Source organism: Phacochoerus africanus, chromosome 1 (assembly GCF_016906955.1).
Source record: "Phacochoerus africanus isolate WHEZ1 chromosome 1, ROS_Pafr_v1, whole genome shotgun sequence".
In the NCBI taxonomy this organism is placed as follows: Eukaryota; Metazoa; Chordata; class Mammalia; order Artiodactyla; family Suidae; genus Phacochoerus; species Phacochoerus africanus.
In genome coordinates this window covers 145,176,190-145,202,537 of record NC_062544.1, presented here as the reverse complement: position 1 = coordinate 145,202,537, position 26,348 = coordinate 145,176,190, and the positions used below count along the sequence as shown (strand labels likewise).

At 43.1% G+C, this 26,348-nt stretch overlaps 1 protein-coding gene across 1 annotated transcript in view; it reads right to left on the bottom strand.

The window, feature by feature from the left end:
• The window catches only part of LMCD1 (LIM and cysteine rich domains 1), a 60,877-nt gene extending 39,649 nt beyond the window's left edge, over positions 1–21,228 (bottom strand). Inside the window, exon 1 of the mRNA XM_047779672.1 lies at positions 21,056–21,228. Coding sequence (XP_047635628.1) covers positions 21,056–21,097 — 42 coding nt within the window. The 5' untranslated portion in view covers positions 21,098–21,228. The remainder of the gene's footprint in view (positions 1–21,055) is intronic.
• Between the last annotated feature and the right edge of the window lie 5,120 nt (positions 21,229–26,348).

Here is a 26,348-nt window from a genome sequence, read left to right as displayed (position 1 = left end):
CTCCTTGATTTTCCCCCTATATAAAGCATGACTTGTACATACTCTTTAGAGTTGAATTCAGCTTTTAAGAAGACCTAACACAAGAAAATCACAGATTGCTAGAGAGGGATACACCTCAAAGAGCAGTCAGGCCAAGTTTTTCATTTTTATGAAACAGAAATGAGCAGATGGTCATTCACTTTGCAAGTTATTCACTTTCAAGGTCTCACATTTAAAGCTCATGAAACACAATTAAAATGTAAAATCAGAGATACAGCAGCCAAGTTCTGTTTCAGAAAATAGAGTAAATTTAGAATGACTCATTTAACCATACATCCTAGAAAAGATGCCAAATTTTTGTATATGTCTAAGCTGGCCCATGGGCCGTTTCCTCAGGTTGGACCATCTGTCTTATCATTCTCTCCCTTCACCTAACAAATTCCTACTCATCTTTCCGGGGGCCCAATCATAGGGTCTTAGAAAAGCCTGTATCTTCTTTGTGGTACCCATCATGATTGTAATTATTTAATCATGGATGTAACTCTTTAATGTCATTCTTTCTCACTAGACTGTAAGTTTTAAGGGAGCAGGGTCTCTGTGTGTCTAGTTCATTGTTCTATTACCAGTGCCTAAGGTAGTGCCTTGCACATAGTAGCTCCTCCATAAACATGGGTTTAAATAGTGTCCTTATAGCACTTTCAGTTTTGCCTTTGAGCAATGTGTCTTGGTGTATTAAAAGCTATCACATAATAGATATTTTACATTTGAGGCTGATGTCTGCAGGATGAGTTGGAAGAAGAAAGAGCCAACCTAGTTTCCTATACTTTACAAAATTCTAGCCACCCCTGGTCACTCTACCTGCCTAGGTAGCACTTCTCTGTTCCCCTCATGTGCTCCCCTCCCACTCCAAGTTTCCAACCCTGGCTGTAGTCTCCTCTTGGTTCCCAGCACAATTCTTTGTCATGCATCAATCTGCTTAAATGGCTTCAACTCTTCCCTCCAGCTCTCAGTATCATCTCCAGGAGTGTGTTCAGCTCCTGGAAGCTCTTCACAGACAGACTGATGGAGTTGCCAGTTCACCACCTTTGCCACCCAAACCCACCATCTCTCCCACATTTTTGGACTCCCCACCCATCCAGTCACCCTGGCCTATGGTCTAAATTCACAACTTCTGGAAGAAATCCTCTTCTTATTGGAAAGAAGCTGACTTTTCCTCTTGAAGAGGCCTATTTCTAGTTTGTGCCACCCTTTCTTTGTGTAACCCAGAAGATAAGAGATGGTCTCTTGATGGGATAACAAGTATCTGAACCTTCTGGAAGTGACTCACTAGAGAGAAAAAGACTTCTCAAGAGAAAATTAGAATTGAGCAATTGCAGGCTTGTCCATGAAATAGAATATATACAAACACCTGGGAAACTTTGGAAACAGGCCAGTGGTGAGAGTCATCAAGTTCTGTAGACTTTGTGTGGTATTTCTGGCCTTGGCTTGTGGCTTCAAAATATCCCTGTGTCTGCTCCTGCCCTTGAGAGGATGTGCTGGTGGGGCCCTGTGCTGGTGCTTCAGCTGAACCTGAGCCTTGGCTGCTTTTGCCACTACCTGTGTGACTGTGGTGAGCACTTTCTGCCCCCTGGCCTCTATTTTTTCATCTTTAAAATGGATCATGGAGATCATGAAGATGGCATTTCTATACTAACAACAAAATAGCAGAAAGAGAAATTAGGGAAACCATCCCATTTACCATCACATCAAAAAGAATAAAATACCTAGGAATAAACCTACTTAAAGAGACAAAAGAACTGTACTCTGAAAACTTTAAGACACTGATAAAAGAAATCAAAGATGACACAGATGGAAAGATATAACATGCTCTTAGATTGGACAATCAATATTGTCAAAATGACTAAACTACACAAGGCAATCTACAGATTCAATGCAAACCCTATCAAATTGCCAGTGACATTCTTCACAGAACTAGAACTAAATATTTTAAAATTTGTATGGCAATCCAAAAGACCACAAATAGCCAAAGCAATATTGAGAAAGAAAAAAGGAACTGGAGGAATCAGGCTCCCTGATCTCAGACTATACTACAAAGCTACAGTCATCAAACCAGTATGGCACTGGCACAAAAACATAAATACAGATCAATGGAACAGGATAGAAAGCCCAAAAATAAACCCAGGCACCTATGGTCAACTAATCTATGACAAAGGAGGCAAGAACATACAGTGGTGGAAAAATGGTTTCTTCAACAAGTGGTGCTGGGAAAACTGGGCAGCTATGTGTAAAAGAATGAAATTGGAACACTCTCTAATACTGTACACAAAAATGAACTCAAAATGGATTAAAGACCTAAAATGTAAGGCCAGATACTAGAGGAAACTCCTAGAGGAAAATAAAGGTAGAATGCTCTTTGACATAAATCACAACACATCTTGTTTGATCCACCTCCTAGGGTAATGACAATAAAAACAAAAATAAATCAATGGGAGCTAAGTAAACTCAAAGACTTTTGCATAGCAAAAGAAACCATTAAAAAACTGAAAAGATAACCAGTAGAATGGGAGAAAATCTTTCTGAATGATGCAACTGACAAGAGCTTCATCTCCAAAATATACAAACAACTCATACAACTCGACAGCAAAAAACAAAACCAAAAACCAAAAAATCAAACAACCCAATTGAAAAATGGGCAGGAGAATGAAATAGACATTTCTCCAAAGGAGACATATGGATGGCCAGTAGGCACATGAAAAAATGCTCAACATCCCTAATTATTAGAGAAATGAAAATCAAAACTACAGTGAGGTACCACCTTACATGGGTCAGCATGGCCATCCTTAACAAGTCTACAAATAACAAATGCTGGAGAGGGTGTGGAGGAAAGGGAACCCTCCTTTGCTCTTGGTAGGAATGCAAACTGATACAATCACTATGGAAAACAGTATGGAGGTTCCTCAGCAAACTAAATATAGAACTACTATATGATACAGCAATCCCACTCCTGGGCATATATACAGACAAAACTTACGTTCAAAGAGATACATGCACCCATATGTTCATAGCAGCACTATTCACAATAGCCAAGACATGGAAACAACCTAAATTTCCATGGACAGATGAATGGATTAAGAAGATGTGGTACATATATACAATGGAATACTACTAAGCCATAAAAAGAACAAATTAGAGTTCCCCTAATGGCGCAGTGGTTAACGAATCTGACTAGGAACCATGAGGTTTTGGGTTCAATCCCTGGCCTTGCTCAGTGGGTTAAGGATCTGGTGTTGCCGTGAGCTGTGGTATAGGTCACAGATGCGGCTTACACCTGGCATTGCTGTGGCCCTGGTGTAGGCCCGTGGCTACAGCTGTGATTAGACCCCTAGCCTGGAAATCTTCATATGCCACGAGTGCGGCCCTAGAAAAGACAAAAGACAAAAAAAAAAAAAAGAAAAAATTAATGCTATTTGCAGCAACATGGATGTAACTAGAGATTCTCATACTAAGTGAAGTAAGTCAGAAAGAGAAAGACAAATACCACACGATATCACTTATATCTGGAATCTAAAAATATGGCACAAATGATCCTGTCCACAAAACAGAAACAGACTTTCAGACACGGGAGCAGACTTGTGGTTGCCAAGGGGGAGGGGGAAAGAAATGGGATGGATGGGGAGTTTGGGGTTGGTAGATGCGAGCTATTACATTTAGAATGATAAGCAATGAGGTCTTGCTGTACAGAATAGGAAACTATATCAAGTCTCTTGGGATAGACCATAATGGAAGACAATATTAGAAAAAGAATATGTATATGTGTGTGTATATATATATGTATATGTATATATATGCATTGACTGGGTCACTATGTTTTACTGTAGAAATTGACTCAACATTGTAAATCAACTTCACCATAATAAAAATAAATTTAACTAATAAAAAGGAAAAAAAAATGGATCATAGTCCCTACTAGCTTCATGGGGTTGTTGTGAAAATCAAATATGATACTTTACATAAGATGTGCTAAAAATGATTAAATGCTGTAGAGATCAGGGATTATCAAATATTAGATATTTATGAAGCCTGTTGTTCCTCCTTCGTGAATCATATCCTCTATGTACCATCCGTGTGGTTGTTTACTTAAAAATTTTTAAAACAAATCACTTAAAAAAAGTATTTCTTTCTTTATTGTTATTATTATTTTTTTGCTTCACCCACGACATGTGGAAGTTCCTGGGCCAGGAACTGAACCCAAGCCACAGCAGTGACAACACTGGATCCTTAACCTGCTAGGACACTAGGGAACTTCAAAAATTATTTCTTAACAAAAAACCTTTATACCTAAAATGTTTAAAAAGAGAAGGTAACCCACAGACATAGAAAACAAATTTACAGTTACCAAAGGGGAAATGTGGGAAGGAGGGATAAGATAGGAGTTTGGGATTAACAGACACACATTGTTACACATAAAGCAAATAAACTGCAAGGACCTACTCTACAGCAGAGGGAACTATATTCAATACCTTGTAATAGGCTTCAATGGAAAAGATTCTGAAAAAATATATATGTATATTCCATATTCTCTCTATATATATCTCAGATTCTATATATATATAATAACTGAATCACTGTGCTGTACACTTGGGACTAACAACATTATAAATCAATTGTACCTGAATAACAAATTGTTTTGAAAAAACAGGAAATAACCATAAAACACAATAAACTTGAAACAACATTAAATTTTAGGTAATTCTCTTGCTTTTCTAAAGCTCTGAACCTGAGGACCACTCTCCATCTGTTCAAAGTGACATTGGGTAAGTATTTGAGGTGTTGCAGTCTTTTTAGCACCAAGTGGAGACTTTCTCCTGGACACAATCCAAAGGATGAAAAAACTAAATAGGGAGACACATTCTGACTAATGTGGTTCAACACTGTTAATGCATGTCTAGGTACCAACTCAATTCATCCTGTGACCAACAAGTTCATGGCCCATCCTTCTGGCATCCTGTAAACATGTTTATTATCAATGGGAAATGGTTTAGAGGAAAGAGGGGAAGCTGGGGACTGAATTGCCTGTATTTAATTCATGCTCATCACATTAACTATGTCACCATGGCAATGTACTTAATTCCTCTAAACCTTACTTATCTGTAAAATGGGATTTGTGTAAAGATTAGCAAAAACTATGTCACGCAATGCCTGGCATGTGGCCCCTGCTTGATAAAGGCATTTAATGTGCCAAATACAAGAGCAAGTACTCTATTTTAACCCCTCATAATAAGAGCAGAACTGGTTGAAGTTTCTGGTGTTTTGATTTTGGGGAGTATGGCATGACTAATAAAACTGAGGAGAAAATTTGGGGTCATTTCTCTACTAACAAAGTAAGGAGGAGAATTAAAGTGATTAACTGGACCACTCAGATTTTTAAAAGATGGGGAAAATGTCAACAACTAAAGAACTTTTATCCAGAAAGCTTTGGATAGGCTTATTCACGCTTCCAAAAAGTGGTAATGGTCAGCACAGAGTCAAAGTCTGGATAAAATTTTAACGTACTGAGAGGTGTTGATATTAAGCATTTTTTAAGAAGGGAGTGCCAACTCTGAGCCTTCAGGATAAGAAGAAATATGATGGGTCCAGGGCCTTCTTAGAATTTCTTGTACTTCAAAGAACATGAACTTGGCAATGTTTCCACCACTTTCCTGAGTTTGGTCAACGTGGCTGAGGAAAGGCAAAACTCTTAAAATCCACACAGATGGAACTTTTCCACTGGCCCTATTTTGGTATAAATATTCATCAAGGACTAGAAACTTAAAGTAGATACTGGTCTGAGCGATGAGTGGTTTGAACTAAATTTCAGCCAGTTTTCAGTCTTGTCTCTCAGGAGGGCCAACCTCCTGAGATGGGGCGGCTGTTGTTTAGAAATCCCAGCCAACTTCCTCCCCAGACCATGGAAATCACTGGAGTTTGTTCTCAAGAGACAAGGCTCAGATAAAGGTTTGAGTTAATTGTCTGAAGGAAGGAAACCAATCAAGGCCCAGCTCATCCAGCATCTTAAAGTCAAGCCTTTGTTGTTGTTGTTCACAATTTATTTTAATCAAATTGTGGTGGTTAGAAAAATTCTCAGATATAATTGTTTTACAGATAGGAACTAAATTGAGCTTTGACATGGCTAACTTAATAAATAATCCAGCCTTCATTAGTATGGTGAGTATATTTCCTTTTCTGCTTTGTTGGCTTTTGCTAGACCTATATATTTTCAAACTTTTTATTTATTTATTTATTTATTTTTTGTCTTTTTGCTATTTCTTGGGCCGCTCCCGCGGCATATGGAGGTTCCCAGGTCCCAGGCTAGGAGTCTAATCAGAGCTGCAGCCACCGGCCTATGCCAGAGCCACAGCAATGCAGGATCCAAGCCGTGTTTGCAACCTACACCACAGCTCAAGGCAATGCCGGATCGTTAACCCACTGAGCAAGGGGAGGGACCGAACCCGCAACCTCATGGTTCCTAGTCGGATTCGTTAACCACTGCGCCATCATGGGAACTCCTCAAACTTTTTAGAAAGAAGAGAGGGCTTTTTTTTTTTTTTTGATATTAAGCTCTCCTTCCTGGTTATTTATTTATTTATTTAGGTTTTTATTTTTTTATATTATAGTTGAAAAGTCAAGCCTTTTATAGGAGAATGGAGGAGGATAATTAAACTTGGGGCCAGACATCAAAAATTCAGCGTCCACTTTGGAATCAGCTTTCCCATCCTCCTCACTTTCACTTCCTCTTCATCTTATGATCCTTCTTAAATACTCCCAAGGAGTCTTCCTCCCACTCTCCTGGCCCTGTTCCCATCTCATCGCTTCTGGTCGTGGTCTGGTTTAGTTCAAGTGATGTGCATGGGGCTCTGGGAGAGTTTAATGGTCTCATTTACTCTTTTCCATGTCCGTCCTTGTCCTCCACCCTCATCCTCTCTCCTTCTCTCTCTCTGTTTCTATCCCTTCAGGATTCCTAGTCTCTATCAGGTAGGAGCACCAACTTGCACTTACTTCTTTTGATCTCTCTCCTTTTCTCTCCTGCATCCTGACTCCATCCCATTTCCTCTTCTATCCATTTATATTATGGTGGTGTTACTCTATGCAGGCTTTCCAGGGGGACACAAAAGACAGTTAAGGCATGGTCCTTCCCCCCATGGAACTTACAAATGGAGAACGTAGCACACACAGGACCTTATGGGGCAGGAGCTAAGTGGGCAGGAAAGCAACTGTACATATTCAAGGTCCATCTAAGAAACTAAAGGTCCATTCAGTAAGAGAACAAATCCATGCCAGGATTTCAGAGAAGAGAGAGCTTTGCATGGAAGGCTTCACGTAGGAGGGCACTAAGGAATGGATGGGATTCTGGCCCATGGAGAAGAAGGCCTTTTAGCATGCAAGTGAGGAAGAATAAGCATTTCTGGGGAAAAAATGATAGAGAAGTTTAGGGGAAGCAGAATGTTGTAGTGATTAAGAAGAGGCTTAACAGGACTCCAGCACATAGAAACTTTAATGCCAGACTAAATTCAATGGAAGGATTCTAATGTGTCCTAGGGACAGCTCCCTGGGACAAAGCTGTCCCTCAAAGTGACATCTCCATGGAGCTGCAGCAGGAACTCAGCGCTCAGCCTCTTGGTACCCATATCCTTATGCTTGACTGTGGAACATTTTACAATTATTTATCAAATGTAGTCTTATTTTCTAACAACACTTCAGGATAAAATTTACGTGCAGTAAAAATCCACAAATCTCAAGTATTCACTTGATCACTTTATATGTATCCCCTGTGAGTACCATCCAGATAAAGATATAGAATACTTCCTGTTCTCCAGAAAGTTCCCTCATGCCCTTTCTAGCCAATAACTTCTTTTTATGAAGGTAGCTGTTATTCTGACTTCCATCACTACAGATGGATTTTGCCTATTTTTGAAAATCACGTAAATGGCATTATATAGTCTGTCATCTTTTCTGTGTGACTTCTGTCCAACATATTTAAGATTACCCATGTTGTTGCATGTATTAGTAGATGTTTCTAAAAATATGAAGTAGGAGTTCCCATCATGGTGCAGCAGAAACGAATCGAACTAGGAACCATGAGGCTATGGGTTCCATCCCTGGCCTTGCTCAGTGGGTTAAGGATCCAGCATTGCTGTCAGCTGTGGTGTAGGTTGCAGACGCGGCTTGCATCTGGCATTGCTCTGGCTCTGGTGTAGGCCAGCAGCAACAGCTCTGATTAGACCCCTAGCCTAGGAACCTCCATATGCCACGGGTGAGGCCCTAAAAAGACAGAAAAGATAAAAATTTAAAAATGAAGTAATTTTCTATTGTATAAATATAAAAAATAATTTGTTTATTCTCTCATTGATGAAGATTTGAATTATTTCCAGTGTTTGAGCATTTAGATTAAAACTTCTCCAGCTATTCTTGTCCAGGTTTTTGGGGTAGGCCTCATGGATATGGACCTAGAAGTGAACCTGATGGATCCCAGGGTAAGTATACATTCAACTTAATTGGAAGCTACTAAGGAGTTTTCCAGTGTGGTTGTATCATTTTATATCCTCCCTGGCAATGAATGTGAGTTCCAGTTGCTCCACATCCTTGTCAGTATTTTCTATTGTCAGTATTTAATTTTTATCATTCTGCAGAATATACAATACTGTCTCATGCTTTAAATTTTTATGTCTCTGATGAGTAATGAGGTTTAGCACCTTTTCCTTTACTTATCAGCCTTTTAAACATCTTTTGCAAAATGACTACTCAAGACTTCACCTATTTAGAAGAACTGGATTGCTTTTTAAAGTTTACTTATTTATAGAGGTTATTTATATATTTTGGATTACAACCCTTTGTCAGATATATGTACCATCATATTTTCTCCCTGTGGGTTGTCTTTCGCTTTCCTAGTGGTAACTTTTAATGAAATGTGTTAATTTGGATGACCAGATTTCATACATATTTATTGAGTATTCTCTCCAGATGAAAGTCATAAGGATTTAAAACTTAGATAATTTTCTTATGGTTTTAATATTCCATATAATAAATAATAAGCTATGACAACTTCACAAATTATTTTTAAAAGCATTTCAAAAAGATAGTGCCCTATTTACCAAGGTTTTCTTGTTTTCCTCCATAGCTACCTTTGGTTTCCTTTTACCTCTCACCAGTCCTTTTTATTAATCAGGTACTTTGCATGTGGAATATTGGTAATTTTTTTTTTCTTTCTTTCTTTCTTTCTTTTTTTTTTTTTTTTTTATCTTTTAAGGTCTGCACCCACAGCATATGGAAGTTTCCAGGCTAGGGGTCGAATCAGAGCTGTAGCTCCTGACCTATGCCACAGCCACAGCAACACCAGATCCATGCCATGTCTGTGGCCTAAACCACTGCTGATGGCAACACTGGATCCTTAGCCCACTGAGTGACGCCAGGGATTGAACCTGCATCCTCATAGATCCTAGTTGGGTTCGTTACCACTGAGCCACAATGGGAACTCCCCATTCCACCTCTTAAAAATCAGTTCTAATTGCTGCAGTCTACAGTATAGTCATTATTCAAATGTCTATGATGACTTCCCTTGGGATGGCCTCAGCTCTCGGCTGGCTCCAAGGACAGGTACAGCGCAGGTGGCAAGAGCTGTTCTCATTAGTGTGAATCTACATATTGGGTGAGCTCTCTGCACAGCCATTTGGGCCCGTTGGCCTTTTAGAAGGACAGACTTGAGGAAACACAGCTTTTACATCGAAGCTCACCTCTTTGTCAGATCCTTGCAAACACAGGGCTGATCCCCAGAGTTTCATTTTCCAGATAACTGGGAGGGAATCATCTTGGAATTCCACCCATCTCTGTTTTAAAGTATCATATGCAAATCACCTGACCACAGATATCCCAGAGGTATTTCCATATCCAAACATGTGTTTTTCATTGTGATGCATCACCTGCTCTAAAACATGGTAAGAAGGATCCCACAGTTTCAGACCAAGTCAGAAATCTGAAGGAAGAACTGTGCCAAAGGAATGGTTTAGATGCAAGATTCTGAATCTTGTTACTCCAGTTTCCGTATTGCAGAAGGCTGATTACCCTCTTCCCAGTTCATCAAGGAATCCTCTGTGGGATTTCTTTCCCTCTAATTACCATGGAAAGGGCTTCAGAATTTGAAGATGAATAAAACTTAGGATGCACACACCATCCTATGTTCCTCATAATTGCATTTTCACATTCCTTTCATAGGCACCCATACAGAATTTCACAGAGGCTGTGTATGTGTATGTGCGTGTGTGTGTGTGTGTCTTTTCATATATGTTGCGTATCCTCAGTTAACTTTTTACCCTTCTGTCACAACACAAATCTACATCTTCCTGCAAAAATTCAAACTCAGTGGAGGTGAGCTTGCTGGAACTCCAGTGCTAAGCTTGGGAATCTCAGATCTGCCAGCTTGGCAAGCCCTGATTTCTTATCACCCCAAAGGGTTTGGGTTGAGAGAGGCCAGAGGAACAAGTTCTCAGAAGAGAAACTACAAGATGTGAGTGATGGACAGATGGATACATAAGAATGCATTTCTCCGGAGTTCAAAGACGGATGATATCCCCTGAGTGAGAAGCCAAATCAGAGGGAGAATATGTGTGTCAGACTTGGAACACACAAAACTGGCCTGTGACCCAATCCTAAAAACTCATTCATCCCTTTCTTTCAACACTCAGCCCAGAGTGGCCTCCCAGGTAAGCTTTCTCTGACTTCCCCCAGTGAGGGTAAGTGTTTCCCCCTCTGCTCTCCCTCACTTCCATGTTCGTACCTCTGATAGAGGCCTTTGGCTCTGCTGTGATCCTGTGATGGCCAGATCGGCTGTTCCATCCCTCAAACTTAGCCTCTGGGATTCTTTTCCTCGCACTTTTCCGCTTCCCAGCTCAGTCCCTGGCTTATCATAATTACATGTGATATGTGTTTTCACAGAATCAATTCTTAAAGTTGACCACATCAGAGGTGGGTAATTAGTTTCATCAAAGTTATGTTTTCAGGAGTTCCTGCTGTGGCACAGTGGGTTACGAACCTGGATACAGTGGCTCAAGTTGCTGCAGAGGCACAGGTTCAATCCCTAGTCCTGAGCAGTAAGTTAAAGGATCCAGCATTGCTGCAGTAGTGGCTGCACCTCTGATTCAATCCTGGCCTGGGAACTTTTATATGCCATGCGTGTGGCCATAAAAAAACTATATATATATATATTTATTTATTCATTCTCTTTACCATTTTTATTCTCTTTTTTATTGTCTTTATAAGTTTTTAATTCTCTTTACCATTTTACTTTCATTAGCTCTTTTGATAGTGATGATAACTCATGTTTAACACACATTCATTAGGTGTTAAATACTGTGTTAAGAACTTAATAAATGTTGTGGTAGGGACAACTTTTAGGCCCATTTTATTGATGAATAAACTAAAGCTCAGAAGTAATGCCATTTGTCCAGGGTAGTAGGAAACATGTGGCAAAGCTGGGATATGAACTCAGTTTGTCTACTCCAAGAACCTCAGACCTCAATCCACTATGGTTGTGCATGTGCATGTGTATTTATATATATGTACACGTGTATATTTGTGTGGGAGTGTGCACGTGTGTGTGTCAAATACTATTCGAGCTTTATTTTGACAGAGGTCTTAATATATTTGAGCCCTTTTGGATGTCTGACTTGAAAAGTGCCCCTTCTCAGAACCATGCTTTAAATGCACAAATTAAAATACATAGGGCAGTTCCCATTATGGCTCAGTGGCTAACGAACCTGACTTGCATACATGAGGATGCAGGTTCAATCCCTTGACTCGCTCAGTGGGTTAAGGAACCGATGTTGCCATGAGCTGTGGTATAGGTCGCAGATGCAGTTCAGATCCCGCATTGCTGTGGCTGTGGCATAGGCCAGTGGCTAAAGCTCCAATTGGACCCCTAGCCTGGGAACCTCCATATGCCACAAGTGCAGCCCTAAAAAGACAAAAATAAAAAATAAAAAATAAAAAATAAATAAAAATACATAGGATTACAAAGGAAATGAATATTACTGAAATGGTATCAATATATATACAACAAATCTGTAATTTAGTAACATACATGCCTGTGTTAAATTAATTAACAAGATCCAGCCATGGGTTTAATCACTTATTTCAGAATAGAAATGAATATGAGTGGTATGCCTGGCATCTTATGACTATAACAGGGCATGAAAATATCAGATTTCCATCAGTATGAAGGGTGTGGGGCCTATATAGAGTTATTTATTTCTAACTTAAATATCATGAAAAACAGTTTTATTTGATTTAAAAAAAAAAAAAGGCACAAGGACTGCTAACCTGTCAGTGCTTTTGCCTTCATTTATAATGGAAGGAAATGTTAGAAGTTAGAGTTTTGGTATGTAAGGATGCAATAGTTTTCCTCACTTATGTTCCTTGATACCCTCAATTCTATCTGCAGGTCCCTGGTTAAAAACATCTCCTCTAGCTACGGACAATATAAAAAAAAAAAAAATTCCCTCCCAGACTTCCTCTAAAATAAGAATCCCTGAATACTCACCCCCCATTAGAGTCAGATTCCTTCATAAGGACACTGGTGGTCACAGGACTAAAGCTGAGGTGGGGGAGCACAGGTGCACCTCAGCAGGTGGGTGGCTCTTCTCCAGGATGAGGGCTGGGCTAGGCTTCACTTTCCCTCTACCTCTTCCAGCCAGAGGATTAGCTGGGTCAGTCACCTTGGTGGCCAGCCTTGTAAATCAGTATGTGGAAATGACTCTTAGTCATACGGCCCAAATAGAGAGTATCTTCTTATGGCAGGTTCCTTATGGGGGCATTAGTCATCCAAGAGGTCTTATCCCCTTCTTCTGCCCTTTGATGCCCCTGACACCAACACCACAAAGAACAGGGCCTGGGTGTTGAGATGACTCTGAGGACATGGACTGAGCTCTACCACCACTTGTCTGTGATGAAGCTGAAGGGTCCATTGCTTACTGGTGGTACCTGAGAGCTGCCAGTGGCCCCCTTACCTTAGATTTTTCTTCACTCTATGCCCTGTTTAAAATGCAATAGCTGGGAGCAGAATTGCCATACTCATTCCAATATTACACTGTGGAGATGAGTGGGATTGGGAGTGAGTCAGATGGGTGCAGTGCTGAGAAATCTGAGGGCAGAGAGCAAAAGAGGAGGAAGTGTGTGTGTTGGGGGGGAATGGGGAAGGTCAAGGAACACGCAGAATGATGGAACATTGACATTATTTGGTTCTCCTACATTTGTTTACAAAACACTCTGCTGGACTCAAGTTTATGTGGCAGGGCCCCAAACTTTCTTATTCATTGTCTTGTACTGAGCACTCAGCACAGTGCCTGGCACATACTAGATGCTAAATAAATATTTGCTAAATGAAGAAGTGCGTGACAATTACCCTGTCTTAAAAGCAAGATATCCGAGGCTTGGCGAGAGTTAAGTTCCTGGGTAAGATCACACAGCTAGGGCCAATGAATGGTCTCAACAAAGGGGAGGGCTGCTTTTTTAGATGTGTGGCAATCAGACACCCAAGGCAGACTGTTGCCATTGTCATGATTTGCAGATGATGTGACCTGAGTCTGTTTATGGCCCAGATCTAAGTTTAGCTACAAAGAGAAGGTCCTTCAATCTGATATCTTAGAAGCCTCATGTGACGTCAGTAAGCTGAATTTGGTCTTCCACGTTCTAGCACTTAACTACTTGTGGGATTTCTGTGCTATGTTGATGAGAGGGGATACCAAGAACAGCAGGAGGAAGTATTATTTTGAGCACTTACTATGCATCCAGGCACTTAACTAGTTTTCTTTCTCTCATTAAACTATTGGTTAAATATAGAACTGTTATTAACTACCTTTCTCAAATGAGGAACTAGAGGTCCAGAGAGGGTAAGCGATTTGGCAAAGGTTAAAGACCAAGAAAATGGGAGAATTACAACTCACATCTAGATCTCCATGCTTGCAAAGGCTGTGTGCTTAACTGCTTCTCAAAATGACCTCTAGACCATGTGCCCAAAGCTGAGTTCATAGTCAAAATGTTCACCTGACCTTTGGAACCTTGAAGGTATGGGGGGGGTGATGTGACATCAGGGTACCCTGGGCATATAAGTGACAGAATAGAAAAGATAACACTTTCCCCTTCATTCTTTTTCTATTTGTCTTTTTACAGTCATACCTGTGGCATATGGAGGTTCCTAGGCTAGGAGTTGAATCAGAGCTGGAGCTGCTGGCCTATGCCATAGCCACAGCAATGCCTGATCCACGCTGCATCTGTGACCTATGTCACAGCTCTCAGCAACACTGGATCTTTAACCCACTGAGTGAGGCCAAGGATCAAACGCACATCCTCGTGGACCCTATGTTGGGTTCTTAACCTGCTGAGCCACTATGGGAACTCCTCTCCTTTCTTAAATGATGCTGTGAGTCAGTGCATCTCTGTTATGTCACATGTAAATTTTGGATGTGACATGTTCCCCCCATGTCCCATCTGTAATATTCTGAAGGGACTGACCAAGCAGATCATGAGATTCTTCTCAGCTCTTTTATATAATGATTCCTTTACATTTTTCTCCAAAGATTAATTTTACAAAGGACCCAATGTTTTAAAACAGAAGGAGGGAAAATAAATCAATCTATAGACATATCATGTTGGATTTAAAACCACTGCCACGGGCTGGATTGTGGTGCTGACTTTGTCCTTTAAAAGAGTGACTTGCCAAACAGAGCCTTTGGTTTCTTCTCCCTTAGCAATCTTATTTCCTTTTAAAGCATGTCCTGGTGGGGGCTCAGGCTGTGTTTTGCTTGGTCCTGATTCATGTGTTATTGGGTAGACTGTGAGTCAGGCTAACCAGGCATGTAGAGATACACATTCCAGAGGCCACACTTATCCCCAGGCTAGAATTTCCTGGAAGCTCTGGAACCTGGATCTCTAGGATTTTTTTTTTTTGGGGGGGGTGTCAAGTGTCATTGCTTCTTCAGTAATTTCTGGATAATACTGTATGATTTCTTAGATTGTATTTCTACTAGCCTCCTGTCTGGATAGTTCTACCAGTGTTCTAGAAAACCATGAAGGGAGAAATCTAGAATGTCCTTTTTTCATACCTGGGAAATGACTTCCACTTAGTGTGCATGACAGTATACACCTGGTAGTGGCCAAGAAATATTTAAGAAGTACAGATGCCTGGTAACATTTGGCAAATGCTGGGCTGTTCCTGATTCATACTATCAAAGTGGAGGAACACCTTGATCTCTGGGTGAAATTTACAGTAATAATCCTGGTCTCTCTCTGTATCCTAATAATCCTAGTCCTTCTCCATCAAAAGACCTCTGCTTTTGATGAAAGCCTTCTGGTTTCTTCCTAAAAGGGAAAGAGCTTTCGAATCAGAGAGCTTTAAGATGAGCTTTAGCTTTTTGGAATCAAAGACTGGATTTGAGTTCTTAATCTTTCATCATGGGATCTAAGGCAAGTCATTTCAACTCTTAGTCTTAATGTACTCATGTGTGAAAAGGACATTCATATTTTTTCACAGTCATCCTGAAGTCTAAATGAGATAAGATGTGAGAAAACATCATGCACACCTCTGTGTGTACCCCAGATAGGTCTTTCCTTCCTTTCTTTTGCCTTTCCCCAAAGTTTTCTGTCCTAACAGTGAAGAAATGAATCTTCCTGCAGAGTCCTTAGGGGAAAAGAGTCCAAGAAAAGTAAGGCCAACACAGCCTTTCTGAGAAAACATGTAAAAATGTTTGCTTCTCATATAAATAACAAACAGTGAGCTAAGGGTTGATTTGGGAGTTCTCTCAAGCTTTGTAGTTGTACTATTGTTTCTGCCTTTGTAAAAACACAACTGAATTTCCACATCAAACATTTAGGCTTAGATACCAAGTAAAAGTTGCAGCCACTAAAAGAGTCTTGGTCCACATAGGAGACCCAACTTCATCTCTTCTTTCACTCTTTCTAGAAAAGCTTTACAGATAGCATTTCTGGAGCTTCTGCAGACCCAGGCCATTGATACATGCTAAGCTCAGAGAATGGAGTTCAGGACACCCTGAATGTGCCATGTGAAATTAAGGAAATTGTACAGTCTTGAGGGACTCCTGTAGAAGTGGCTGGTGTTCCTGCACCTGGTGAGGTCCTGGCAGCTGCCAGTCAAATACCCTTCCTGTTAGCAAATGAAAGGGAAGAGGGGGAGATTTCTAAAGAAAGGCATTTAAAGAGCAGCAGCTGTCACTTCCTTCTGGAGGTCCTGAAAAGCTGTTCCCCAATTCTCCTCTCAGTGGAACAGAGTTTAGGCCTGTTTTCAATAATCCTTGGTCATTTGGGAGGCAGCATAGTGCCCAGGAAAAGTCAGTGGACTGCAGGAAGCCCAGTTTTCATTCAAGGTTGGCAACTTCCTAGGAACAGTGACCTATCCAAGTCACCTATAAGTGTTTGTGGTTACTTTAATGACTCAACCACCACCTCACCCCACCCCTACACACTGCCAGAAACCTTTTCTTATGGTTTGTATTTCAGTGGCATTGGATGAACACTGGGGAGATAAGAACTCCCAAGGTCTGAGCTTATCGTGACAGATTTTCACTTTATTATACACTCACACTGTTTTGAATGTGCAAGTTGGAAAGAAAGATTCTCCTGCCCAAAGTCAAGTCTAATACCTCTTGCGGAGCCCAGTGGGCCCTGGTGGGTGGGTTACAGGAGGAACTGTTCCCTGACTTCTCTGCTCCTTATCTTATCCTCACTGGAAGTGGCTGAAGTGGGGGTGAGAAAGGAAGAGGAAGATGCATGCGTGCGCCTGGGCATCCAGCCCTCCCTCCTGGTCTCGAGCCTTCACTGAATTCAGCCCATTCTTTTTCTCCCTTGTCACCTTTGGTCAGTGACCATGGAGAGAATGTCAAACTAGAGGATCTTCAGAGAGGAATACCAAAGTCATTTCTGAACTCTCCTGTTTCTTGAACTTTTGGTGAGCCCTGGGCCAGGAGAAGGTCTTGGGGCTTTGATGGCTTAGAATAAAGCCTAGAGCTGATCTGTGAGGTGGCCCTTCCCTGCCTCCCACCACTGCAGAGGAGGATGCCCTGGTGAAAGCTGATCATCAACCCCAATCCCACACATTCAGATGCCTCTGCACAAGAGGACAAGCATCTGCAATTTACAAGTCATGACTGCAGCATCTGTTTTTAGAGCTCTTTAAGAAGGACTTGGATAATTTCTTTCTTTCTTTCTTTCTTTTTAAAAAATATGGCTCTCCTGTGGCCCAAGTTGCTTATACACCTATGGGCATGCTGCCAATGGCTTGGCTATTAAGGTCTTTAAGTGACAGCTTAATATATTTCTAAGATGGAGGGAGCCAAGGACAATTCTCGAGGAGCCGTGTTGATGTTGGACTGGCTCGCCCAGGCAGCATGCCAGCAGTTTTGGACACGGCAGGAACTGGAGGTGAAAGAAGGAAGGGCTGAGTACAGGGAGGGGTCAGGGGGCGGGGGCGCAAAGCTGGAGGACAGGAAAGCCAAGAAGGATGTGAAGTGGAGAAGGACTGGAGAGACCTGCCTGGTGGAACCTGCAATGCACTTGGAGAAAGCATCATTTCATGCTCTTCCGACATTATGCAGAGGGGTGAGAAATAGAACCCCCTGGAGTGGGTCCATTGGCAGACGCACAGTCAACAGTGAACATGCTCTCAGATCTCTTTGTTTTCATCCTTTCTAAATTCCTTCAAATGGCTCTTTGACAGCCAAGGGGCCTGTATCATTGCAGAGCCTGGTGGCCTGTGGCTCACACCTTCTCCGCAGTCTCAGAGAAGGACCCTGACTCCTCTGGGTCTCATTTGCCTTATTGATAAAGTTAAAAGAGCTCCATGTCCCTTTCTAGGGCTACCATTCCAAGAGTCCAGAGTGAAATGCTCAGTGAGTGTTGATCATTGTTGTGTGAGCAGATTTTGTATCTGTTGGGCTAGAATGAAGACAGGGCCATTGGTCATTGTTCTTGGTTATCATGGTCGAGTGACTGGCATTCATTCAGCTGAATGAACATTAGTTGCTCTTCAGATGGGACAGTCATCAGAAGAAAAAGACTCCTTTTGGCATTCACCAAAAGACTCTTTTCAGCATTCATACACCCATTGAAATAGACAACCGCCACTGACAATAACAGTGGCTAAGTCTGTCTGAGCTCACATGCTGGGCCCTTTGCAAGCATCATTCCAAGTACTGATCACATATCCCTTGGGAGGGAGATGGAGATGCTTTCACTGTCACTCTAATTTTCAGACGAGCACGCAGACTCAGAAGTTAATCAGCTTGCCCCAGAGCACAAGGCTAGTAAGGGGTGGAGCTGGGCTGTGAACCCAGATCTGGTTACAGCAATACTAGTAACTTAATAAACAGGAGAAGAAGACATCACAGCAGTGGTTGATCACACCAAGAGAAGTGGCCATTGGCCTTCCAGGCTTTTTGTTACCAAGGGATGTTGGCTAGTTTGTGATTCTCGGAGAACTCTCCATGCTAAGAAACCTTCTCTTTCCTGGACAAAAAGCAAATGATGGCTCCAGAGGAGCCAGTGGGGGCATTCGGCTTAACCCAGATGAGAGGAGGAAGGGAACTGTTGCTAGGCTCTGCCACTAACTATTGGATGTGACCCATGGCCAGTTCCCTTGTCTGCCGGGAGTTGGATAGATGAGCTCAATGGCTACTCCAGCTTGGGGATTTTGTGTTCTCTCTCTCTCTCCCTCTCTCTCTAAGACCTTTTTTTGACTTTCCAGCTGCTAGGGATTCCCCGCAGCCCCCCTCCCCTTGAGGGCAGGGCATCGGAGACAGCTTGGAGGCCATTTAAAACCATTTCTCATTTTGCAAATAGGTCTCTTTGCAGCTCTAAGAGTCTATGAAATTGTTTCAAAATGCCTAAGTGTGATTACACATCCTGAAGCCAAATGTTCAAAAACCCCCCACTGTGGCAGATTTCAAAAGTAAATGTGCAATAAAAGCTTTTCAGCATGCTGTTGATATGACACAGTGCTTAATCACAGCTGGACCGCTCAGCGTTTCCCCCCACCTCCTTCCCCTCCCTCAGCTTCTTGAGTTAAAGACATTGTTGAATGGACAAAGTGGGGATCTTCCTTCTGATTGTCACCATCCCCAAAGGGTGAAAAATCTCCACCCTTTCATCTCTACCCACCACATTCTTTTGCTAAGCCTGAAATTGGATCTAAATGGAAAATAAACACTTTGCAGGCCAAGGAAGTTGGCATGAGAGGGTAATAAGAAGGAGACCATGTTCCACCTCTAATCCAGATAATCACTCTCCCCCATGCAAAGGAAAATAAAAATAAGGTCTCTCCAAGTGGTGGCCTAGGCTTGTGTGAAGGGGGGTGTGAAGTTTTCTGTGAGTGCTGACTCCCCTCATACATGAACTGTCAGCCAGCTTCTAGTAAAACCACCCTGAGTCATCCGACTTTCCAGTGGTCACTGAAACTCTGCCCCTTTCGCTCTGAATTCTTCTGCCTCTGCTGAATTTGGGGAGGCAGTTCAGACACACAAATAATCCTGGTGCTACCGCAAGTTAGAAAACAGAAATGCACAAATTGTACTGTCTGTGAACGCTGCGATCTTAGCTGGCTTCCTTGTGGTTGATTGAGTCCTGCTGTGTTCGCATGCTGTGCAGGAACAGAGATGAGCAAGAAAGGTTTGTTCTCAAAGAGTTTAGAAAGATGAGGAGACAAGTAAGAGCAGTGCATGCCTGACTCACTACTGGGTAGAAATTAACAGGTATTGTATCAAGGTCGAACGTGTTGAGAATTCCAAAGAAGGAGAGATGACCTGACTCCGCAAATAGTCTGGCAAATGCAAGGGGGCAGGTACATTCCAGAGAGATGCTCTGATGAAATCTGCCCTAGTTTTCTCATTCAGAAGGGTCTGATGGACTCTGTGTGGGAGACTGGGGCAGGTCAGCTGTGCAGTAGTGCAGCTGTAAATCATGCGTCATGCGTCATGAATATTGCACCTCAAAGTGGTTCTTTTCATTTTGATTCTGACATAGTTTTTTGGTTTTTGTTCTGCCTCTCAATCTACCCCTGGTAATGTCTGAGCAGGACTTTGCCCAGCATGACCAAGTTCCCTGAAATCAGAGAAATCAGAGTTTAAAAATGACTGCTTTGGGAGATGACCCCAAAGGGTACCATTGCTCTTACTGCTGCTGTGAGGGAGGTGACACCTACCATCCCTTCATGGGAGACAAGGAAAGAGAGACTCAGAAAAGTGACTTGGTCATTGTGGTGCAGCTAAAAAGGGGCAGGGTTGGGATTTCACTGCCTAAGTATTTGCTAGGCACTGTTGCCTGCTGCAACCAGCTCTCTGTTGACCTTGGGCCTCGGTTTCTCCACTGGTCTAGGCTGTCTCTCGGCTTCATTCCAGCTCACAGGTCCTCTGAACCTCTGGCCTGTGCCCTCTCCCAATTGCATGCAGGTAAGTAACCAGTGGGGGTTGGAGCTCAGGGCACAGCTGCTCACCCCTCCTGCAGCAATTCACCCATGACCTTCTGGGCTCCTGGCCAGCCCTCCTTGAAAGGGAAACGGGCAGACCCTGGGGACAGAAATTAGTTCCCGTGCCAACATCACTAACTAAAGAAACAGGTTACTTACTGTGTGTGTGTGTGTGTGAAAACCGCAAAATACTAGCATGATAACAAAAGGGGAGATTCCTTGTGAGTCAATGTTACTCCCTTCCCACCTTCAATCAATCAAAGGAGGGGTGTGGTAGCTTTCCCCCCCTATAAATCAGAGAGTTACCATTTAAGAAAAATTTTTTTACCTTAAATTTTAATTAGCATTACCAAAGAACTAAGATTTGTTGCAAATACTTTACATGAAGGCTTTTAAGAGTAAAATTTGCAGTGTTGGCCTGTTAACTCAAAAATGTATTGCCAGCGATTCTACTTTCTGTAAAGTCTTGGAATTTCATGAATTTCCGTCTCCTTAATTCTAGGTAAGTCTCAAACACATGGGAGAGGGGAGCAAGGGAAAAGAAAGAATCTGGGTAAATGCAGATAGGTCTCCGCTCACCTTCTGAACTCCTGGGTTGAGGTCCTTGGCCACCTTTGCCATCCTGTTCTGGGCTGGAGAAACAGAGCTTTGCTTCTTAGGCAGAGGCTCGAGGGCGCGCAGCGGGGGCAGCGGTGGCTGAATGGCCAGGATCGCGGGCCCAGCGGGAGCTCTGCGAGCAGTCCGGCGTGGCGGGGCCCTTTAATTGGAGAGCGGGACTCCCTCTAAAACTTCGCCAGCCAATCCGCGCGGGCGCTCGCTCTTGGTCAGCCAATCCCAGCGCGCGGCTCCCCCCTCCCTTCGGGTGGCCTGGGCCCAGCCGGGAGACTACTGCCGAGTGTGCGCTTCCCTGACGTCAGTGCGGCCGCGGCCCCAGCCTGCCCGGGCGGTGCACATCTGTCCCAGAGCGGCAGGAATCCGTCCCCACGCCCTTCTCCTTTAAAGGACAACGGGCAGAGGGTGGGGCGGGCCTCGGGGCCGCGATCCATTCAGGTCAAAAGGGAGAGTGATCAAACAGGGAGTCTAGGGTATTTTTAGTGAGCTGGGTCCAAAAATAAATGCTGAGCTGTGTTCCCCTGCCCATCTTTTCTTCTGCCTTGTCGTAGGCGGGGCGCGAGGGGAGTCGGGCAGGTGTTGCTCCACAACGCGAGCGGCTTTGCTCAATCGGGCTGGCTTTTCCCAAACTGGGGCAAGTTTTCCAGTCACCAGAGAGGAGGTGAGGTTCTGGTGGGTTATGATTTTTTTTTCAGACTTCTTTTGTAAAGTATGAATCTGCCTTTCACAACTTTCTATCCTGTAAATCCTCCCCCATCTGTGAGGATGAGAATCCGAATTTTATAAATTTATCCTGATTTTATAAACACCATCATGTACATCCTTACTCCTGTAGTCTTATTTTCTCATTGTATTCCCACAGCTATCTCAGGTATTGTTGTTATTACCATGATAATGATGGTGATTATCACTCCCATTTAATAGAGAGGAAATCGGATCAAGAGGGTACTGGTCCAAAGCTGAACTCTTCTGAAACGCGTTGACCTGAGAGACTGAGCGTCAGAACCCACCTGGGGCAAAGGGACACGGGGATGACAAGCCATAAATGGGGAACTTCGTAGTTTTTAGATAAGTTGGGTCATGTGGGGCTAGACAAGCAAGATTCCATCTGTGGATTTCCCATATCCTTAGGATGAAGTCTTATGCTACATCTAACACTACAAGTCCTACAAGGCAAAATCAGCTGGATCTTCCCTCACTGTGCCATGCTGTATGCCATAAACCTATACTTCTCTATTAGGCCACATTTGCAGACCTGGCCTCCAGAATCATTTCCCCAGTCTGGACAGAGGAATAAGCACAGCCTTTTTCACAGACAAGGGGCTCTTCTGTCTTCTCATGAGGCTCTCATCCTGTAACCCACATTGGCAGTGCCCTCTGCCAGAGATAAGGCCTCAAGTCGGCTGAAATAAAACTGGTTTTCAGGGAGACGGAAGGGTGGTCTCAAAGTACATCACATGAATGGATTTGGGTGGGGGAAGCTACAGGTCACACTCAAGGATTTTTTTTTGTCTTATTGGTGATGCTTTCCTTCTCAAGGCCTTCTCTAATTTGGTTCTTTTTAAAATTTATTAAAAAAAATTTTTTTTTTACACTTGTAGCATATGGGAGTTCCTGGGCTAGGGGGTCAATTTTTTTTTCTTTTCTTTTTTTTTTGTTTTTTTGCCTTTTCTTGATCCGCTCCTGTGGCATATGGAGGTTCCCAGGCTAGGGGTTGAATCTGAGCTGTAGCCACCAGCCTATGCCAGAGCCACAGCAACGCAGGATCCGAGCCAAGTCTGCGACCTACACCACAGCTCACGGCAACGCTGGATCCTTAACCCACTGAGCAAGGCCAGGGACCGAACCCGCAACCTCTTGGTTCCTAGTCGGATTCGTTAACTGCACCACGAAGGGAATTCCAATTATTTTTTTCTTTATAGGGCCGCACCTGTAGCATATTGGAGTTCCTGGGCTGGGGGTCAAATGGGAGCTGCAGCACGGGACAGCTCACAGCAACACGGAATCCTTAACCCACTAAGCGAGGCCAGGGATCAAACCCACATCCTCATGGATACTAGTCTGGTTCTTAACCTACTGAACCACAATGGAAACTCCTCCAATTTGGCTCTTAACACATTGTTTCTAGTGATCCTGAATCTTGACCAAAGAACCCAAATCTTGATTCCTTTTTCACTTTCCTGGAAAGGGCTTTCTGTTTGTGACTCCCCTCTTCCGAGATGAGGGATGGTCTTCTTCTTTCATGGATTTCTGCTATAATGGATGTTTGTCTTACTTGCCCCCGGCTATGGCCCCAACACCTAGCCTGGCATAGATGCTCAAAACACATTTGAGGCATGAATGGAGATGGGGATCTGGCTTTATTTTTATTTATTTATTTATTTTTTGTCTTTTTAGGGTCACACCTGCGGCATATGGAAATTCCTAGGCTAGGGGTTGAATCTGAGCTGCAGCTGCCAGCCTACACCACAGCCACAGCAGCGCTGGATCTGAGTCATTTCTGCAACCTACACCACAGCTCATGGCAACGCTGGACCCTTAACCCACTGAGCGATGCCAGGGGTCCAACCCACTCCTAATGGATACTAGTTGGATTTGTTTCTGCTGCGCCACAGCAGGAACTCCTGGGTGTTCTGGCTCTTAATCAGCAGTGAGCAACTCACTAGTTGGACAAGGAGAGATGGCTGAGTGCCGCACCTGGTCTGGTTTGTCCAAACTTCCTAGGTAGGCTGCATGTTACACTCCTGGGTAAATAAATTGTAGCCAACGGAAGCCTGGCTTGGGAGAGGTTTCCACATGAATAGCCCTTTCAGTAGCAAATCCTGGGAACAATAGCACTGTACTAGGATGGCCTGCCAAAAGTCTTAATACTTCAGAGCTATGGGAACTGAATCCAGGAGAGAATAACAAAGGCAAGCTTTATCCCTTGCACACTAGGGCCTTTCCAGTGAAGTCATTTCTCTGTCTCTTCCCAGCCACCCTCCTTGCCCCACCTTGAGAGTTCATTGTTCCATAGAATAATTCTAATTTCACTAACTTTAATGTTGTCGAATTCCAAACAGACCCTCTTCCCCTCTATTTCTTTTTATCCCTGGCGGCAGATATTGTGGCCATTGCTCAGACTGTGAGAATCAGGAGCTACTGTTTGGATGGCCTCATCTCTCCTCAGCTCTCATTTCTGGAACAGAACCTGCCATGGACAGAAAGCTGCTCCCTGCTCCAAGGACAGCTTGCTCTTTGCTCGGCTCAGGATGCTAAGTCTGACTCTTTAAACCCTCCTCTCAAGCCAGATGTTCAAGGGGGCCTGTACTAAGAGCTTTGTTTGGATACCTGGACAGACTCTTATAATTGTGACTGTTCTGGAAAATGGAGGCAATAGGATCCATCACACCTCAGTCTCATTCCACCTCTGGGGTCTTTTTGCTTTTCTTTGGAAGAAATGGGGTATGTTTTCCTGCTTGGAACATTAGAGAGAAGAGTTTTGAGGTACTTAGTTAGGCTGAGCCCTCTGCTAGGTGCTGGAGACACCTGGGTAAATGAAAAATTCCCCTTCAAGGATGTCTTGGTCTTATAAGTATCACGGGTGCTTTTTGATGGACAAAGCTCTTATCTTACTTCAACTTCAAGAGATTTCTAATTTTTTTTTTGTCTTTTTGCCTTTTCTAGGGCCGCTCCCACGGCATATGGAGGTTCCCAGGCTAGAGGTCTAATCGGAGCTGTAGCCACCAGCCTACGCCACAGCCACAGCAATGTGGGATCCGAGCGTCTGTGACCTACACCACAGTTCATGGCAACGCCAGATCCTTAACCCACTGAGCAAGGCCAGGGATTGAACCTGCAACCTCATGGTTCCTAGTCGGATTCATTAGCCACTGAGCCACAATGGGAACTCCAAAAATTTAATTCTAAATATTCCATAATAATTCTAGTTATTTCTCTGGGAGAAAATGGAGATTTGGGACAGTCAACAGCTCCATCTGAGGTCACACTCTGGCAAGTGATAGAGCTGAAATTCAAACTGAGGACTTCTAACCATAGACCGTGTCCTTTCAGTTATTGCACAGTCTCCCATCATTACCATGGTGGATTGACTCCAGGACAAGAGTAAGCAGTCAGAGCAAGATGGCAATGTTGTCATGATGTCACTGAGTTTGACCCAAATGGGACTTCCGAATCTGAGTTTCGTGTTCTTTTCACTGCTCATTCATGCTGTCAACAAATCCTGAGCTGAGAACTCTAATGCATGAGGCCCTGAGCTGAAGATAGGACAAAGCCTAAAACCAGAGAGGCTCCTGTCCTCACACAGCTTCTATTCCAGTGGGGGGGACAGCATTGAACAGGGGACAGATCACTAGATGAAGTAACTGGGGGTGGCAGTGAGTGCCTCGGAGGAAATAAATGGAGGAGAATGTCACTGCATGTGTGGTCTCTTGAGATCGGGTGGTCCAGGAAGGCCTGACCGATGTATGAGCTGAAACCTTTAAAGGGAGAATGAGTCAGCCAAGAGTATGAGTAGAGTTTCCATGGAAAGCACATCCCAGAATGATGGAGTCATGTGTGCAATGACCTTAAGGTGGACATGGGCTTGCTGCATCTCAGGGATCATAGGGTTATTGCAGGTGGAGGGTAATGAGGAATGGGGAGAATTTATGAGGAGACCTGACCAGGACTGGATCGATCACCTTTGATGCTGACAAGGAGTTTAAATTTGTTTTCTGAGGACAATGGGAAGCTTTTCCACTGAGATATAATGTGAGCCAAATGTATTATTAACAAATTTCTAATAGCCATATTAAAAAAAGTAAAAACAAAACAAAACAGGTAAACTGTATTTTATTTAACCCCATATATCTGGGGAGTTCCCTGGTGGTTAAGGATCAGGTGTGATCACTGCTGTGGCACAGGTTCAATCTCTGCCCAGGGAACATCTGCATGCCATGGGTATGGGTGAAAAATAAATAAATAACCCAGTATATCCAATATGGTGTCATATCCACCTGTTATTTGATATAAAACATTATTGAGGAGTTTCCATTTGGCTCAGTGTGTTAAGAACCTGACATAATTTCCGTGAGGAAGTGAATTCGATCTCTGGCCTAACTCAGTGGGTTAAGGATCTGGCATTGCCACAAGCTGTGGTGTAGTTCACAGAAGTGGCTTGGATCCAGCATTGCCATGGCTGTGGTGTAGGCTGGCACCTGCAGTTCTGATTCAACCCCTAGCCTGGGAACTTCCAAATGCTGCAGGTGGGGGTGTAAAA